This window comes from Peromyscus eremicus, unplaced genomic scaffold, assembly GCF_949786415.1.
Source record: "Peromyscus eremicus unplaced genomic scaffold, PerEre_H2_v1 PerEre#2#chr22_unloc_1, whole genome shotgun sequence".
Taxonomy (NCBI): domain Eukaryota; kingdom Metazoa; phylum Chordata; class Mammalia; order Rodentia; family Cricetidae; genus Peromyscus; species Peromyscus eremicus.
The window spans coordinates 9,836,633-9,856,664 of NW_026734286.1; the positions used below are offsets into that span (position 1 = coordinate 9,836,633).

The 20,032-nt window shown below is 51.6% G+C and overlaps 1 protein-coding gene across 1 annotated transcript in view; it reads left to right on the forward strand.

Annotated features, from left to right (window-relative positions):
* The window catches only part of Gna15 (G protein subunit alpha 15), a 29,897-nt gene that overhangs the window by 8,531 nt on the left and 1,334 nt on the right, over nt 1–20,032 (forward strand). Inside the window, exons 2-6 of the mRNA XM_059251930.1 lie at nt 2,152–2,336; nt 4,357–4,511; nt 4,941–5,069; nt 14,776–14,905; nt 16,016–16,169. Of these exons, the coding sequence (XP_059107913.1) occupies nt 2,152–2,336; nt 4,357–4,511; nt 4,941–5,069; nt 14,776–14,905; nt 16,016–16,169 (753 nt within the window). The remainder of the gene's footprint in view (nt 1–2,151; nt 2,337–4,356; nt 4,512–4,940; nt 5,070–14,775; nt 14,906–16,015; nt 16,170–20,032) is intronic.

Here is a 20,032-nt window from a genome sequence, read left to right on the forward strand (position 1 = left end):
TTTCAATAAAACTTTATTGGTAGCCAGGAGCACGCTCAGCTGTGGCTTCTGCCCTGCCCTAGTGAGTCACTGCATTCCATCCAGCCCCAACAATGCTATGAACAGGGAGGTATGACGCAGTTTCCATGTGACCCCCCAGGTGTCATACTGATGTCTTTCTATATTTTACTTGGGTTTCTGTGTATTTGTGTGGCAGAGGTATGTGTGCGTACGGAGGTCAGAGGCCAATGACAAATGCTTTTCTCTTTTCTTTTTCTTTCGTTCTTTCTTTTTTTTTTTTTTTTGAGATAAGCTCTCTCTGTGTAGACCAGGCTGGCCTCAAATTCAGAGGTCCGCCAGCCTTTGTCTCCTGGGTGCAGGGATTAAATGCCTGCTCCATTCCTGGCTCAATCTTTCTTAAGAAATAAAACAAAAAACCCAAGGATCAGAACTAAGGAATCACATGACAGACGCACATTTGCTGGCTCTGAAATGTGGGCAGCCGGTTGCTTCCTGCTCTGGGCCCCAGTTTCCCGACCATCACCTCCCTTGTCCAACACCTTGTCTCTATAACCCTCACCATTGGTGGACATCCTGCTGCTCTCATCACTGTGCATATGGAGACAGGCTCAGCTCATCGACACCACTGGCCCGGGGTCACAGAGCATGAGCTGGGGTGTGGTGACATCATGTCCCATGAGGCATGGTTGGGTACTTTCACATTAACTTGACACAAGCTAGAGTCATCAGAGGAAGGAGCCTCAGCTGAGGAAATGCCTCCATGAGATCCAGCTGTAGGGCATTTTCTCAATTAGTGATCAATGGGGTAGGCCCAGCCCATGGTGGGTGGGGCCATCCCTGGGCTGCTGGTCCTGGGTTCTGTAAGAAAGCAGGCTGAGACACGTGGAACAAGCCAGTCAGCAGCACCCTCTATGGCCTCTGCCCTGCGTGAGTTCCTGTCCTGACTTCCTTAGATGATGGACAGTGATATCGAAATGTAAGCCGAATAAACCCTTTCCTCTCCAACTGCTTTTTTTCTTTTTTCTGTTTTGTTTTGTTTGTTTGGTTCTGGTTTTGGTTTTTCTAGACAGAGTTTCTCTGTATAGCCCAGGCTGTTCTGGAACTTGAGCTGTAGACCAGGCTGGCCTTGAACTCACAGAGATCCTCCTGCCTCTGCCTCCTGAGTGCTGGGATTTCAAGGCACGCGCCACCACTGCTGGGCCCCAACTTGCTTTTTGGTCATGGTGTCTCTCACAGCAATAGGAACCCTGACTAGGACAGGGACCCTCAGTGCTTCATACGGATCAAGTCACCTAGGAGACAAGCCCCACCCACAACTGTAAGGACGAGTCTGGATTAGGTCAGCCTCTGGCTACACATGTTGTGTAGATGAGGGTGATTGAGGGTGAAGACCCCATGGACTGGGGGGTGTGACTGGATGGGATGTGGACAGTCACTTCCGCGCCTGCCACCATGGAGGCTTTGCCCTGGGACTGAGGGCCACACAAGTTCTTCCTCCCTGTCACAGCAATGTGAGGAGTAGCTAAGATGCTGGTCCACACTGAGTAGTTCAGGGCTCTGTGAGTACCGTGTGGGCACCATGGACTCTGTGAGGGCATCCTGGGCTCTGTGTGAGCGTGCGTGAGCACCGTACACTCCATGTGGGCGTCATGGACTCCACGTGGGCTCTGTGGTCGCTGTGGGCTCCGTAGGAGCTTGGTGTGGGCTCCGTGGGCTCCATGTAGGTGCCGTGGGCTCAGTGTGGGCACTGTGAGTTTTGTGTGAGCACCATGGACTCCATGTGGGCTCCTTGTGGGTGCCCTGGGCTTCGTGTGGGCTCTGTGTGGGCTTGTGTGGGTGCTGTGGGCTTCATGTGGGCTCTGTGGGTGGCATAGACTCTGTGTGGAGCCATGGACTCTGTGTGGGTGCCATGGACTCCATGTGGGCTCTGTGGTCGCTGTGGGTTCTGTATGGGCTTGATGTGGGCTCCGTGGGCTCCACGTAGGTGCCGTGGGCTCAGTGTGGGCACTGTGAGCTTTGTGTGAGCACCATGTGGGCTCCATGGGTACGTTGGATGCTATGTGGGTGCCATGGGCTCTGTAGGCACTGTGGGCTCCGTGGACGTCGTGGGCAGCCTGAGCCCCTACCTCTGATTGCGCTGTTTGTCCCCAGGACCCGGGGAGAGTGGAAAGAGCACATTCATCAAGCAGATGCGCATCATCCATGGCGCCGGCTACTCAGAGGACGACCGCAGGGCCTTCCGGCCACTCGTCTACCAGAACATCTTCGTCTCCATGCAGGCCATGATCGATGCCATGGACCGGCTGCAGATCCCCTACAGCAGACCTGACAGCAAGGTGAGCACAAAGACCGGAGTTGTGTGATGTTTTCAGAGGCGATGAAAAGCATTTTCCAGCCTGGCATCCTAGGAACATCCAAAGAACCGCTTGGTCAAGTCCACCTTGACCTTGATGCTGGAAATGAGTTTACTAGGGCAGTTGATTTCTCTGTATTTTTTTAGTATTTATTTTTAATTAAGTGTCTGTATATGTGAGTGCAGTTCCCCGCAGAGGCCAGGAGAGGATGCTGGCTTCCTGGGTTGGCGTTATAATTGTGAACTGATCAACATGTTAGGAACCACGGAGTGGCAGCTCCAGCCCTGAAGTCTACCTATTTATCGTCTGGTGTAGCTGTGGCTGGGCACATTGTGGCCTCTGTCAGCCACACCCTCATTTTTATTGATTTTTTTTTTTTGGGGTGGTTTTGTTTTGTTTTTTGAGACAGGGTTTCTCTGTGTAGCTTTGGAGCCTGTCCTGGAACTTACTCTGTAGCCCAGGCTTGCCTCAAACTCACAGAGATCCACCTGCCTCTGCTTCCCGAGTGCTGGGATTACAGGTGTGCGCCATTGTGCCCGGTTCTGTTGTTTTTAATGAGTGTATGTGCAGGCATCACTGGAGGCCGGAGGCACTGGGGTCACTGGCACATGCCTGGCCTTCTTCATTGATTCTGGGGTGGATTTCAGGTCATGTTTGTGCCACAAACACTTTACCTTCTGAGCCAACTCTCCAGACCCTGGTCTCCCCTTAGGGCCACCCTGATGAAGTCACTTTCAAGGCTCCATCTCCATCCCATGCTGAGGCCCCGGAGTCCCAGCTTCACCATGTGAAGTCTGGGGGTACAGGGCCCAGCTCATGGCCAGCTACAACCTTTGTGACAGGCTCTTGGGGAAGGGACCACCCCTCACCATTCCTGCCTGTCACCCAGGGTCACCCATATGCTCCCTTGCCCAGTGACACCCCCATGACTGTGAGTGTTAGAATCTGTCCCCCCCGCCAGGTGCCCCCCTGCCAGGTGCCCCCCTGCATGAACAACCCCCTCCCCTTCCCAAGGTGCCAAGGACAAACAGGCACCATCGCCAGAGTTCACTTGGGAACTGAGTTTCCTGGGTCACCCTACAGAGCATACTGAGGGGTTAGAGAGGTGTGAGTGCCCCTCCCCCAAAAGGCCCCAGAAAGCCTTACCCAGCAGGGATAGGGCCCCCACCCTAGCCTTCCTCAGCCCTTAAATTCCAGTCCCTCCTAAACTCAGCCACATTTAAGGCTGAGCTGCGTACACCAGGTGCCGGGGAGCTGCTAGGGACTCAGGTAAGGATCCTGTGACCCCCTTTCCCTCTATGGTGGGTAGAAACAGTCAACAGGCCCAGTTAGGATGATCCCACCCCCAAGATGAATGACTTGGACCCTGCAGGGGAGCACATGGGACTTTTCTTCAAAGTCCCTCTGGCCGCCTCAGGCCTTGTTCACACACAGCAAACACAACAGCATGCCCACATGTACAGTGCAGGCAAATGCATGTCCATGAGTGTGAACACAGGCACAAGTATGCAGAGTGCATTGTGGGGGTGTAAACAAGGCCAGTGTCTGGGGGAGTGAACGGAGACTGCTGTGGTTTGAACAAGGACATCAGGGCCTGGCGCACAGTGCTGGTGATGCCTACCTGCCCCTCCCGGGGCCTCTATAAACCGGGGACAATTGCAGTGTCTCATTTCATGGGTGCCCTCCCTCACCCATTGTCCTCGGACTCCCCCAGCCCATCTGGGGTCAGATTAGTCCTTGGAGGAGCCCAGAGTGAGGCCGCGGAGCTCTGGGAGAGGTACTACTGGAGGAGGGGCGTTGGCATAGGGACACTGAAGGACGAAAGTTCATTATTACCACCTCTCCTTGTGTGGGCCAGTGTACGGAGGGATGCTGGGCCAGTTAGGCTAGGTCACAACGGCACAAGGATGGAAGAAAGGGAGAGAGGGAATATGTTTCAGGGATGGGTTTGGGGCCCGCAGCTACCACAGGCTGCCCGAACCTCTCTCCTGTCCGTCCACAGAAGCATGCCAGCCTGGTGATGACCCAGGACCCCTATAAAGTGACCGCGTTTGGGAAGCCATATGCAGTGGCCATGCAGTACCTGTGGCGCGACGCGGGCATCCGCGCCTGCTACGAGCGCAGGCGTGAATTCCACCTGCTGGACTCGGCAGTGTAGTGAGTCCGGGGTTTGTGAGCGGATGGGTCATGGGGTCCGATCACTGGGAATGGCCGTGGGGGCGTGGCATGGGGCGTGGTCGCAGAAGGAACGGGCCAGGAGGGGAGCCGGTCTGCAAGGGGTGTGGCCAGGGCTGGGGCGGAGTCTCAGAATGTGTAGCTTGGGTGGGAAGGGGCCAGGGTGCGAGGGGCCACGGAGGACAGGAACTAGAGAGAGGCTGAGTGGCTCCGCCCAGCACTCTGAACTCTCCCAGGAGTGGATGGCCCAGATGTGTGACCCTAAGTCAGGTCAGAGTCCTTCCAGGGCCTTAGACAACATCCAAGGTGCTGTTGGAGGGAACACCGGCCCAGAGCTCTTGGGTCTCCTGTCCCAGCTGGGTTCTTGCTTTGGCCTGAAGCCGGTCCCAGCCTCACGGGTCCATTCCACAGCTACCTGTCACACCTGGAACGCATCGCTGAGGAGGGCTACATCCCCACAGCGCAGGACGTGCTGCGCAGTCGCATGCCGACCACAGGCATCAATGAATACTGCTTCTCCGTGCAGAAAACTAAGCTTCGGTGAGCACCCAGCAGAGTCCTGGCCTGGGGGTATGGGGGATTTCTTGTGTAGAAGGAACAAAGGAGCTGGCTCCTTGAGGGAGGGAGGGAGGGAAGAAGGAAGGGACAGATGGATGGGTGGATGGATGCGTGGATGGATGGATGGATGCGTGGATGGATGGATGGATGGATAAATGGATGGGTGGATGGATAAATGGATGGGTGGGTGGATGGATAGATGGATGGGTGGATGGATGGATAAATGGATGGGTGGGTGGATGGATGGATGCATGGATGGATGGATGGATGCGTGGATGGATGGATGGATGGATGGATGGATGGATGGATGGATGGATAAATGGATGGGTGGGTGGGTGGATGGATAGGTGTATGGATGGTTGGATGGGTGGATGCGTGGATGGATAGATGGAAGGATCTGTGGGAGGGTGGGTAGATGGATGGATGAATGGGTAGATGAATGGGTGGGTAGATGGATGGGTAGATGCAAGGATGAATGGAATGGTGGGTGGGTGGATGGATGAGTGGGTGATTGGGTGAATGAAAGGATGGATGGATGGGAGATGGATGGGTGGATTGATGGATGAGGGGTGGATCCATGGATAGATGGGTAGATGGGGGGGATGGTTGGATGGATGGGAGAATGGATGAATAAATGGATGGATGGATGGATGGATTGTTGGTTGGGTTGATGAGAGGTTGGATGGGTGGATGGAGGAAAAAATGGGTGGGTGGGTGGATGGATGGATGTGTGGGTGATTGGATAAGTGGATAGATGGGTGGGTGGATGCATGTCTGAATGGGTGGATGAATGGGTGGGTGGGGGGATGCTTGCAGATAGATGGTTGGATGGGTGGGTGGGTGAATAGGTAGATTGTTGGATGGATGGATGAATGCATGGGTGGGTGAATGGATGGATGGATGGATGGATGAATGGATGAATGAATAGGTGACTGGATGGATGGTTGGATGGATGAATGGATGCATGCATTAATGGAAGGATGAGTGGATGGATGGATGGATGGATGTGTGGACTGATGCATGGTTAGTTGGATGGGTAGGTGGGTGGATGAGTGGATGGGTGTGTGGGTGGATGGATGGATTTATGGAGAGATGCGTGCATGGATGGGTGAGTGGATGGATGGATGGGTGAATGGATGTATTGGTGGATGGATGAATGTTTGGATGGATGGGTGGATGGATGGATAGATGCATGGATGGATGCATGGATGTATAGATGGTGGTTGATAGATGGATGGGTGGATAGATGTGTGAATGGATGTGTAGATGGATGAATGGATTGTTGGGTGGGTGGATGGATGAATGGATGGAAGGATGGGTGGTTGATGGATGGATGGATAGATGGGTAGATGGATGAATGCATAGGTAGATGGATCCATGGATATATGGGTGGACAGGTGGATGCATAGATGCGTGGATAAACAAATGGATGAGTGGATGGATATGGGTGGGTGGATGAATAGATGGATAGATGAATGAATGTGTGGATGAATGGATGGATGAGTGGATGGATGGATGGGTCTGTGGATTGATGGACAGATAGATGGACGTGTAGATGGGTAGATGGATGGATGGGTGTGAGATGGATGAGTGGATTGATGGATGGGGGTAGATTGAAGTATATATGGGTAGATGGGTGGGTGGCTGGATGGCTGGATGGATAGGTGGGTGGATGAATGGGTAAGTGGATGTATGTGTGGATGTATTGGTGGAGGTATGTATGTATTATGGATGTATGGATGTATTGGTGGATGGATGGACGTGTATTGATGGATGTGTGGATGGTGGATGGATGGATGGATGGGGGTGGATGGGTGGATAGAATGATGGATGGATGTGTGGATGGGTGGGTAGATGGATGGATGAATTGTTGGGAGGATGCCTGGATAGATGCATGAATGGATAAATGGATGAATGGAAGAATGGATGGGTAGATGGATGGAAGGATGCATAGATGAATGGATGTGTGGATTAATGGGTGGATGAATGGGTGGGGGATGGATGGGTGCATGGATGGATGGGTGGATGGGTGGATGGATGGATGGGTACATGGGTGGATGGGTGGATGGGTGGGTGGATTGGTGGATGGATACATGTATGGATGGATGTGTGGATGGATGGGTGGATGGATGGATGGATGGATGGATGGATGGATGAGTGGATGGATGGATCAGTGAGGGGATGGATAGATGGGAGAATGGGTGGATGCTTGCAAATAGATGGTTAGATGGCTGGGTGGGTGAGTGGGTGGGTTGGTGGATAGATGGATGAATGGATGGATAAATGGATGGATGGATGGATGGGTACATGGGTGGATGGGTGGATGGGTGGGTGGATTGGTGGATGGATACATGTATGGATGGATGTGTGGATGGATGGGTGGATGGATGGATGGATGGATGGATGGATGGATGGATGAGTGGATGGATGGATCAGTGAGGGGATGGATAGATGGGAGAATGGGTGGATGCTTGCAAATAGATGGTTAGATGGCTGGGTGGGTGAGTGGGTGGGTTGGTGGATAGATGGATGAATGGATGGATAAATGGATGGATGGATGGATGGATGGGTGTATGGATGGGTGAATGTATGTATGTGTAGGTAGATGGATGGATGAGTGGGTGAACGGATGTTTGGGTGTATGAATGAATGGGTGTGTGGTTGAGTGGATGGATGGATGGATAGATGGATGGATGGATGGATGGATGGACAGATGGATGGATAAATGGATGGGTGGATGGATGGATGGGTATGTGAATATATGGATCAATGGATGAATGAATCTGTTTGTGGATGGATGGATGGGTCGGTGGGTGGATAGGTGGATAGATGGATGTGTAGATGGATGTAGAGTGGCTGTTTGGTTGAGTGGATGAGTGGTTGAATGGGTGGACAGATGAATGGACTGTTGGGTAGATCCATGAATATATATGGGTGAATAGGTGGATGCGTGGACACATGGATGAACAAATGGATGGGTCGGTGGATGGATGTGTGGACAAATAGATGGATGGATGGATGGATGGATGGATGGATGGATGGATGAATGTGAGGATGAATGATGGATGGATGAGTGGATAGATGGATGGGTCTGTGGATGGATGGATGGATAGATGGTGGATGGACATGTGGTGGATGGATGGGTGGATCCATGTATATATGGGTAGATAGGTGGATGCATGGACACATGGATGAAAGCATGGATGAGTGGGTGGATGGATGTGTGGACAAATGGATGGATGAATGAATGGATGTGTGAATGAATGGATGGACGGATGGATTGGTCTGTGTATTGATGGATGGATGGATGGATGGATGGATGGATAGATGGATGGATGGATGGACGTGTGGATGGATGGGTGGATGGATGGATGGATGGATGGATGGATGGATGGGTAGGTGGGTGAGTGGATGGATGGATGAGTGGATGAATGGATGGGTGGGTGTATGAATGAATGAGTGTGTGGTTGAGTGGATGGATGGATGGATGGGTGGATGGATGGATGGACAAATGGATGAATAAATAGATGGGTGGGTTCGTGAATGGATGGATGAATGGATGAATGAATGTGTTTGTGGGTGGTTGGATGGGTCGGTGGGTGGATGGATGGATGGGTAGATGGATGGATGAATGGATGAATGGATGGGTGGGTGTATGAATGAATGAGTGTGTGGTTGAGTGGATGGATGGATGGATGGGTGGATGGATGGATGGACAAATGGATGGATAAATGGATGGGTGGGTTCATGAATGGATGGATCAATGGATGAATGAATGCGTTTGTGGGTGGTTGGATGGGTTGGTGGGTGGATGGATGGATGGATGGGTAGATGGATGAGTGGATTGTTGGTTGGGTGGATGAGTGATTGAATGGGTGGATGGATGAATGGGTGGATGGATGGGTGGTTGATGGATGAATGGGTGGATAGATGGGTGGATGGATGAATGGATAGGTAGATGGATCCATGGATATATAGGTGGACAGGTGGATGCATGGATGTGTGGATGAACAGATGGATGAGTGGATGGATATATGGGTGGGTGGATGAATAGATGGATGAGTAGATGGATGGATGGGTCTGTGGATTGATGGATGGACGGATGGACATGTGGAAGAATCGGTAAATGGGTGGATGGATGGATAGGTGGATGAATGGATGGTTGGATGGGTGTGAGATGGATGAGTGGATTGATGGATGGGGGTAGTTTGAAGTATATATAAGTAGATGGGTGGGTAGATGGATGGATGCATGGATGGATGTGTGGATGGATGGATGGATGAATGGTTGGTTACATGGATGGATGGGTGAATGGATGGAATGGATGGATGGATGGATGTGTAAATGAATGGGTGGATGGATGGTTGCATGGATGGATGGGTGAATGAATGGATGGATGCACAGATGGATGTGTAAATGAGTGGGTGGATAGATGGAATGGATGGATGGATGATTGGATCAGTGGATGGATGTGTCGATGGATGGATGAATAGATGAATGGACGCATGGTTGGGAAATGAATGGGTGGATGGATGGATAGATGGACAGATTGGTGGCAGATGGATGGATGGATGGATGGATGAATGGTTGCATGGATGGATGGGTGAATGGATGGATGGATGGATGGATGGATGGATGGATGCGTGAATCAATGTATGGCTGGATGGGTGGATGGATGGATAGACGGATGGGTAGATGTGTGAATGAATAAATGAATGGATGGATGGATGGAAGGATAGATGGATGGATGTGTGGATGAATGGGTGGATGGATGAATGGATGGGTGACTGAAAGGGTGGATGGATGGGTGGATGAGTGGATGGGTGGATGGATGGATGCGTGAATGTATGGGTGGGTGGATGAATGGATGGATGGGTGTATGGATAGATGGATGGGTGGATGTGTGAATGAATGGATGGAAGGATGGATTGATTGATAAATGGATGGATGGATGGATGGATGGGTGCAAGATTGATGAGTGGATTGATGAATGGGGGTAGATCGAAGTATATATGGGTAGATGAGTGGGTGGATGGATGGATGCATGGATGGATGGGTGGATGGATGGATGAATGGTTGGTTGCATGGATGAATGGATTGTTGGATGCAATGGATGGATGGATGGATGGGTGGGTGGGTGGATGGATGAATGGTTGGTTGCATGGATGAATGGATTGTTGGATGCAATGGATGGATGGATGCATGGATGGATGGATGGATGGATGGATGAATGATGGATGAATGGTTGGGAAATGAATGGGTGGATGGATAGATAGATGGGCAGATGGGTGGGTAGATGGATGGATGCTTGGATGTATGGGTGGGTGGATGGTTGCATGGATGGATAGGTGGATAGATAGATAGATGCATGGATGAATGTATGGATGAATGTGTGGGTAGATGGGTGAATGGATGGATGGATGATTGGTTGAATGGATGAATGGATGCAGTGGATGGATGGATGGATGGATGGATGGGTGGATGGATGGACAGATGGATGGATGTTAGATTAATAGATGAATGGGTGGATGTGTGAATGAATGGATGGATGGATGGGTAGATGGATGGATGTGTGGATGAATCGGATAGATGAATGGATGGATGGGATGGACGTGTATGTGGATGAATGTGTGGGTGGTGGGTGGTGGATGGATGGGTGGATGGATGGTTGTGTGGCTGGCTGGGTGGATGAATGGATGAATGGTTGGAAAGATGCATGGATAGATGCATGAATGGATGAATGGAAGAAGGGATGGATAGATGGATGGAAGGATGGATAGATGAATGGATGTGTGGATTAATGGGTGGATGAGTGGATGTATGGGTGGTTGGGTTATGGATGGGTGGATTGATTGATGGGTGGGTGGATCCATGGATAGATGGGTGGGTAGGTGGATGGAGGGATGGATGGATGGATGGGTGGATGGATGGATGGGTGTGGGGTGGATGGGTGCATGGATGGATTGGTAGGTGGGTGGATGGATGGATGGGTGGATGGATGGATGGATTGTTGAGTGGACCCATGGATATATGGATAGATAGGTGGATGCATGGATACGTGGATGAACAAATGGATGAGTGGATGGATGGATGTGGGGACAAATGGATGGATAGATGATGAATGGATGAATGAGTGGATGAATGTATGGGTCTGTGGATTGATGGTTGGATGGATGGATGGATGTATGTATGGGTGGATGGGTGGATGGATGGGTGGGTGGGTGGATGGATGTGTGGGTAGATGGATGGATGAATGGATGGGTGTGTGGTTGAGTGGATTGATGGATAGATGAATGGATGGATGGACAGACAGATGGATGGATAAATGAGTGGGTGGATATATGGGTGGGTATGTGAATGGATGGATCAATGGATGAATGAATGCATTTGTGAGTGGGTGGATGGGTCGGTGGGTGGATAGATGGATAGATGGATGAGTGTATGGTTGGTTGGGTGGATGAGTGGTTGAATGGGTGGATGGATGAATGGATTGTTGGGTGGATCCATAAATATATGGGTGGATAGGTGGATGCATGGATACATGGATGAATGAATGGATGAGTGGGTGGGTGGATGTGTGGACAAATGGGCAAATGGATGAATGGATGTGTTGATGAATGGATGGATGAGTGGATGGAGGGATGGGTCTGTGGATGATGGATTGATGCATGGTGGATGGATGTGTAGATGGATGGGTGGATGGGTGGATCCATAAATATATGGGTGGATAAGTGGATGCATGGATAAGTGGATGAAAGCATGGATGAGTGGGCAGATGAATGTGTGGACAAATGGATGGAGAAATGAATGGATGCATGAATGAATGGATAGATGAGTGTATGAATGGATGGGTCTGTGGATTGATGGATAGATGGATGGACATGTGCATGGATGGGTGGATTTTGAATGGATAGGTAGGTGGGTGGATGGATGGATGGATGGATAGATGAATGGATTTGTGGATGGATGGGTGGGTATGTGAATGGAATGATCGATAGATGAATGAATGTGTTTGTGGGCGGATGGATGGGTTGGTGGGTTGATGGATGGATGCATGTGTGGATGGATGAGTGGATGGTTGGTTGGGTGGATGAGTGGTTGAATGGGTGGATGGATGAATGGATTGTTGGGTGGGTAGGTGGATGCATGGATAGTGGATGAATGGATGGATGAGTGGGTGGATGGATGTGTGGACAAATGGATGGATGCATGCATGGATGGATGAGTGTATGGATGGATGGGTCTGTGGATTGATGGATGGATGGATGGATGGAATGATGGATAGATGTGTGGTTTTACGGGTGGGTGGATGGCTGGATGGCTGGATGCGTGGATTGATGGGTAGATGGGTGGATGGCTGGGTAGGTGTATGTATGGATTGATGAATGGATGCTTGGATGAATGTGTGGATGAGTGGATGTATAGGTGGGTGAGTAGATGGGTGAATGGTCACATGGGTGGGTCAGTGGTTGGGTGGGTGGATGGGTGAGTGGATGGGATGGCAGATGGATGGGTGTGTTGAAGGGTGGATGGGTGGTTGGATGAATAGATGGGTGGATGGGTGAATGCATGGATGGATGGGTTGGTGGGTTGATGGATGAATGGATGGATGTGTGGATGGTTGGATGGGATAGTGGGTGGATGGATAGGTGGATGGATCAGTGGATGGATGGATGGATGAATGGATGGGTAGGTGGATGGATAAATAAGTGGATGGGTGGGTAGGTGATTGGGTAGATGAATGGATGGATGGATGAGTAGATGGGTGGATGGATGAATGGATGCGTGGCTAGATGGGTGGGTGGATGGATGGGTGGATGGATGGATGATGGATGTTTGGATGGATGGATGGGTGGGGGAGTTGTTTGTGACTGCTGAGGAATGGTATCTAGTTTGGCACCACATGGGAAGCAGAGCTGACTTGTTTTCTTTCTTTGAGGAATGACTGAGCAGTCTCTGATCTGGCATAGAAACTCATAAATGATCGGATGGCTCTCAGTGACCTGGGGTGCAGTTTCGGGAAATGATATCAAAAGTCTATCATTGTCTGCTTGTCCCCCATTGTATGTGTCTGTGTTTGTGTACATGTGTGCACATGTGTATGCATGTGAGTGCATGTGTCTGTGTGTGTCCGTATGTGCATGCATGCATGAGTGTTTTGACACAGGTTCTCTCTGTCTCAGGCTAGCCTCAAGCTCAAAGAGCTCCTTCTGCTCCCGCCTCCTCAGTGCTGAGGCGTGCCCCTGTACTGGGCTTGGTTCCTACTTTTGAGTGACAGAGCTTGTTCTGGAAAAGTGACTGTGGGTCTTTGATTCGTGTGTCTGTGAAGTTTCCGATGTGTAGATGAAGGAACCCTTTCAACTCCAAGTTCTGGACCTGCCTCAATTCCCCCTTCTGTGTCCTCCGTTCTCTGAGGATTCCGTTAGTGTCATAGTATGTCTGTCTGCCATCTACACTGTGAGTAATATCTACTGCTCAGGAAGGTGACAGCCAGATCCATATCATTGACCCAGTTTCTGAGAAGCCACAGGAAGGGGTGGTGGTCCTTGCTTTTGTTGTGGTTGTGGAAGGGAGGGTGTGCCCTTCTTGAGCTACAGAGGGGCCACATCCATTCTGGGAATCAGCAGAGGACACAGGGGCCCGTTCTACTGATGGGAAAACCGAGTCTGAGGAGGTGTGGCCAGAACCACAGCCTTCCGTCGGCACCTGTGCTGAAGGCTCACAGATAAGCAGTGTCATCCTTTGGCCCCCTAACTCAATATCCTCGTGTCTTACACATTCCTGATACTGATTAATTGAATGTAATTATGTGAGCATGTGGGGGTCAGCTGGGAGTGTGCATGTGAATGCAGTACCAGCAGGTGCCAGAAGGGGGCGTCAGGTCCCCTGGAACTGGAGTCACAGATGGTTGTGAGCCACCACTGTGTCCTCTGCAGGGACAGCAGGTGTGCTAACCGCTGAGCCGTCCCTCATGCCCCATGTACCTGATGTTCATAGAGAACATGCAGGCCTGCACCAACGAAGAACCTTCTGCAATTTCTGTGTGTGCTTGTGAACATCAGTGTGCATGTGTGTGCACGTACGTGTGTACGGAGGCCAGAGGTCGGGGTAGGCTTTCCCCACTCACTCTCACCTTATCTTGGTGGGACAGGGCCTTTCCCTGAGCCTGGTGCTCACCTACCTATTCAGTCTCAGCATCCTCTCTCAGCCTCCTTCCTCATTGATGATTACAGGTGCATGCTGGGAATTCAAAATCACAGCCATTACTTGCCTAACAAGCAGTTTTAGCCACAGGGCTGACTCCCCAGCCCTGTGGTTTTTATTTTTATTATATATATATATATATATATATATATATATATATATATATGTAATTATTTTTATTATATAATATATATATATTTATGGGGGAGGAAGAGAGAGGGGGTGGATTTTATTTTGTAGTTCAGGCTGGCCTTAATTCTCTCTGTCTGCCACCCTCACACTATGGCAATCCTCCTGCCTCAGCTTTGTGAGCATAGTGTGACTCATACAGCAGGCCACACAGCTGTGCAGTCTGTCCTTGTATCCAATGGTGACAGGTCTTGAGACTCTGGTGCAGCTGAGTCTGGGGTGATGGTGAGCAGGGGCCTGGTCATGTGACCTCTCTCAATGGCAAGGGCGGGGGGGTCTCTTGGTTTCTCTTCAGCATCGTGGATGTTGGTGGCCAGAAGTCGGAGCGTAAGAAATGGATCCACTGCTTTGAGAATGTCATAGCCCTCATCTACCTGGCCTCCCTGAGCGAGTATGACCAATGCTTGGAGGAGAATGATCAGGAGGTGAGGGAGCTGTCGTCACAGGCAGGGTGCCTTTGGGGGGGGCGAGGACCCCCTCCATCGGAGCAGGATGCCACACCTGCCTGAACAGGAGTGCCTTAACCTCCCATCTTTTGTGCTGGGCCTTTGTGGGACCTGATCCCCAAACCCACCTCAGGACACACAGGTCTCCCAGCCTCTGCTGACCCCTCTAGGAGTAGCTGTTGACACACCTGTGCAGAGATGAGCCGCTGTGGCCAAATGCCATCACACCCCAAGTCACACAAGGTGATGGAACCTCTGTGGGTCACCGTAGACCCCAGTCCTGTTGCTGGATGGTCTCTGTGTGGCTCAGCATGGAAACCATCTCCTAGAAGAATGGTTCAATATCCCCCCTCCCTTCTCCCATCTCTCTCTGTCTCTCTCTCTGTGTCTCTGTCTCTCTCTCTCTTACTCTGTCTATCATCTCTGTCTGTCTGTCTGTCTCTGTCTCTCTGTCTCTGTCACACACACACACACACACACACACACACACACACACACACACAGACTTTGCTCATTCCCAGTCTTCTTGGCTTGGCCTCCCTAAGGCTGAATTAATGGATCTCAGCTTCTAGAGCAGCCACACAGGATATACCAAGGTCCTGTGGCCACTGTGACCAAGCAGAGCAGCTCAGGTGGCTTAAAATGCAGACGCCTGGTTTTTATTTAGTTCTGGGACCTGGAAGTGTGAGGTCAGGGTGTAGAAAGAGTCAGGCCCCTCTGAGATCCAGGTTCCTCTCAGCATCTGGTGGTGTCCTTGGCTCATAGGCACTCAGCCTCCTGTGTGTTCCCATCTTCAGACAGTGTTCCCTATGTGAGGACACCTGTCATTGGATTAGATGGCTCTCTGGTGACTTGTGGCTTCACCTTGGCCCATCACATGTGAGAAGTCCCATTCAAATGTTTTCATACTCTAGTGGTCCAATTGGAAGTCAATTCTGGAAGAATATTGCTCAACTCAGGATATTGGGCACAGGGTGCTTAGGTCCAGCCCTTCACACTCAGAGAGAGGGTCAGAGATACCCCAAGTCTTCATCACCCAGTGGGTGAAGGCATCCTGCTGGGGCCACCACCTGCCTCTGTCCCCCACAGAACCGCATGAAGGAGAGCCTAGCACTGTTCAGCACAATCCTAGAGCTACCCTGGTTCAAGAGCACCTCGGTTATCCTCTTCCTCAACAAGACAGACATCCTGGAGGAGAAGATCCACACCTCCCACCTGGCCACATACTTCCCCAGCTTCCAGGGTGAGTTGTTCTAGAACATTCTGTACCCTTATCTCCCTGAAGCAGCTCCCCAGGGAGAACCTTGCCCAAGGTTCACCCCTTATCCAGAGTCGCTACAAGTTTCAAAGAGAGTAAGGACAGCTGCTTCTGATACTTCATGAGCCTCGGTTTCTCCCTCTGTGGAATGGAAATTAAGGTGACCCTCTTAGCAGATGGATGAAAGGTTCTATAAAAATCCATTTCTAAGCCCGGTGTGGTGGCATGCTTTAATCCCAGCACTCAGAAGGCAGAGGCAGGTAGATCTCTGAGAGTTCGAGGCCAGCCTGGTGTACAGACTGAGATCCAGAACAGCCAGAGCTACACAGAGAAACCCTGTCTCAGAAAACAAGAACAACAGCAAAAATCTATTTCTGTTTTCATGGGGGTGGGGACTGCAGGGCCTTAAACACAGTAGTCAGGGGCTCCACCCCCGACCACGCCCCCAGCCCGTCACTGGGGGATTCTAGGTGGGGCTCCACCCTGACCACGCCCCCAGCCCCTCACTGGGGAGATTCTAGGTGGGGCTCCACCCTGACCACGCCCCCAGCCCCTCACTGGAGAATTCTAGGGGGGCTCCACCTTGACCACGCCCCCAGCCCCTCACTGGGGATTCTAGGCGGGGCTCCACCCTGACCACGCCACCAGCCCCTCACTGGGCGATTCTAGGCGGGGGCTGTCCTGCTGACCCCCACCTCTGTCCTGTGCTGTAATTTTCATAGATTCATCAGCCCTCTTTCAGTAACATCCTATATGTTATCTCATTTGTGTGATCTTTCTTTTTTTTTTCTTTTGTTTCCTGAGACAAGGTTTCTCTCTGCAACCCAGGCTGGCCTTGAACTCACAGAGATCCACCTGCCTCTGTCTTCCGAGTGCTGGGATTAAAGGCGTGCGCCACCACCGTCTTCATTAGACACATATTAATGCAGACACATATTAATGCAGACACATATGACACATGTAAACAATATTGGAACTCACCTTCCACAGAGCAAGGCAGATCCACAGCAGCTAGGTGGGAACCGCTGTTTTTTCTCCCTCAGACCCTTCCTGGAAGGGAGGCGGGTGTTTGGAGAGCTGAGAAGGTACAGAGCTACAAGGATCCCCTCTGTTGGGAGAAACCTTCCCAAGCATCCTTAAGCCTTGCTCAAGATCTCATGGTCAGGAATTTGGTCCTCCCTCCCTCTCTCCCTCCCTCCCTCGCTTGCTTCCTCCCTCCTTCTCTCCCTCTGTCTCTGTCTCTCCCTCTCTCTGTGTCTCTGTCTCTCTGTCTCTGTCTCTCTCTTTCTCTGTCTCTCTGTCTCTCTCTCTCTGTCTCTCTCTCTGTCTCTGTCTCTCTGTCTCTGTCTCTCTCTGTCTCTGTCTCTCTCTCTGTCTCTCTCTCTTTCTCTCTCTCTCTCTCTCTCTCTCTCTCTCTCTCTCTCTCTCTCTCTCTCTCTCCAGGATCTCACTGTGTAGCTCTGGCTGGCCTGAGCTCTGTAGACCAGGCTGGTCTGTAAGTCTGAGTGCAGAGACTAAATTTGTGTGCCATCCCTCCCAGCCAATGGTTAGAGATTTGGGAAGAGCTGAGCTGGGTAAATTGGTTCCACTGCCGCATGGCTGGGACCAGAGAGACCCCAAGAAGGTGCCTGCCTTCTCCCAGGAGTCTTGTGCTGTGTGCACTGGGGAGCCAGCTTTCCCCATGTGCCCCACTCCCCTCACAGTGCGGCTGACTCTGGGTGGCCAGACGTTTGCCCAGGGATCAAGCCTCAGGGAAGTCCGTGTTGCTGCCACCGAAGTTGATTGACCAACCTAGGTTCAACAAGATGGGAGCTGCTCTACCTAACCACGGTGGGTCTCAGGAGGCAGGCTCCCCAGCTTCCTGTGCCCGCTGTGTCAGAGGACTGTGCCAAGGGCACAGAAGTCAGTCTCCCGCCAGCTTAGGAGATGCGAGATCTGAAATCGGCAAGCATGGAACTCCCACTCCGAATCCGGCCATGATCTGCAATGCTGAGCAGATAAGTTTCTGCAGACACTTTGACCTCAACCCTCACCCAGCCGTGATCCAGGCTGCAGTCCAAGACAGGTCAAAGGTCACGCAAACGCAACTTCGGTGAACTCTGGTGCCAGGATTTGACCGCTGGCTCTGTCATAGCTGAGAGCCCCAAGACCCCCTCCATGCTGTCATATCCCTCAAGGCTGCGTGGGGGACAGACATGAAGTTCTGGGCACCCTCCAGCGCATCTTAGCTGAGAAGTCCTGAGAACCAGGCTGCGGCCTAGAGAGTCTGGGAAGAGAGACCGGCGGTTTGGAAAGACTGTTTTCAACATAGGGCTGGGCCAGTGTCTTAGTCACTGTCCTCTCGCTGTGAAGAGAAACCATGACCCGGCCACTCTTACAAAGGAAGTACTCTATCAGTGGCTTGTTGACGCTTTCAGAGTGTTAGTCCACCATCATCACGGCAGGAAACAGACAGGCAGGGCGCTGGAGCAGACGCTGAGAACTTCACATGCAGGCAGCAGGCAGAGAGAGAATCAGACCGAGGGCGGGGAGTGTACTCTCAAAACCAGTGAACCGCCTCCTTCAACGCGGCCACGCCTCCTACAACGCGGCCACGCCTCCTACAACATAGTCACACCTCCTTCAACGCGGCCACGCCTCCTACAACATAGTCACACCTCCTTCAACGCGGCCACGCCTCCTACAACCTAGTCACACCTCCAGAAAAGCCACACCCCTCCTACAAGAACACGCCTCTTCCAACGAAGGACACGCCCCTCCAAGGAGGACACGCCTCCTCCACCAGGGACACAGTCTCATTTTCCCCAGACAGTTCCCCAGCTGGGACCGTTCTCATCAGACACCACAGGTTCCCAAAATCTTATTTACCGCTGACATTTCTCCGTGTTTTGCTTTCTGTGACAATTTCCTCAGTTATTTGCTTAGAGACCAAAATAGCCTGAGGATGTGGCTCCAGAGCGGAGTGCTTGTCCAGCAAGTGAAAGACCCTGGTTTCAATCCCCAGTACTGCCAGAAAAAATTAAAGCCAGGCGGTGGTGGCGCACGCCTTTTATCCCAGCACTGGGAGGCAGAGGCAGGAGGATCTCTGTGAGTTCGAGGCCAGCCTGGTCTACAGAGTGAGTTCCAGGACAGCCAGGGCTACACAGAGAAATTCTGTTTGTCAGGGGGAAACAAAAAAACATTGAAAACTGGAGAGGCTGGAGAGAATTCCCTGGCTCAGCGGGTAAAGGGCACGGCAAGAGTTCGAATCCCCTGTATATACAGAGAGCTAGGCACTGTGCTGCGCAGACACCGGAGGGTGGGGCATCGGGGCAGACGGCCTCTGACCCCGCGTCCGCCCACACGCACAGCACTCACACAGAATACAAGAGGAAATCTCGCTGCAGTCCGGTCAGATCAGTAACTCAACAAACGAAACAACTTCATAGAGCAGGACGTCTTCCATTGCAGAGCTGGGGAAACTGAGGCATAGAGAGGCAGAGTCACTGGCTAGACAAGCCAGGGAGGAGGCTGGGGCCACAGGAGGAGGCCGCCTGGTCCTTCAGTCTGTCTTTGTCCCATTCCCTCCGGACAGACCTTCTCCCCGGAACCTCCCACCCCAGGTCCCAGCGTACACACACAGCCACGCTCAGTGTTCTTACCTGGGTGCCAGGATTTGAACTCAGGTCTTCATGCTTGGCAGCAAGCAGTCTTACCCACAGAGCCATCTCCTCTGCCCTGGAAGCAGGATTCGAACCCACGCTGTTTACACCCAGAGTGCCACACACACACACACACACACACACACACACACACACACACACACGCCCCACCATGTGACCTCCACGATTTTCAAAGATTGACAGCAT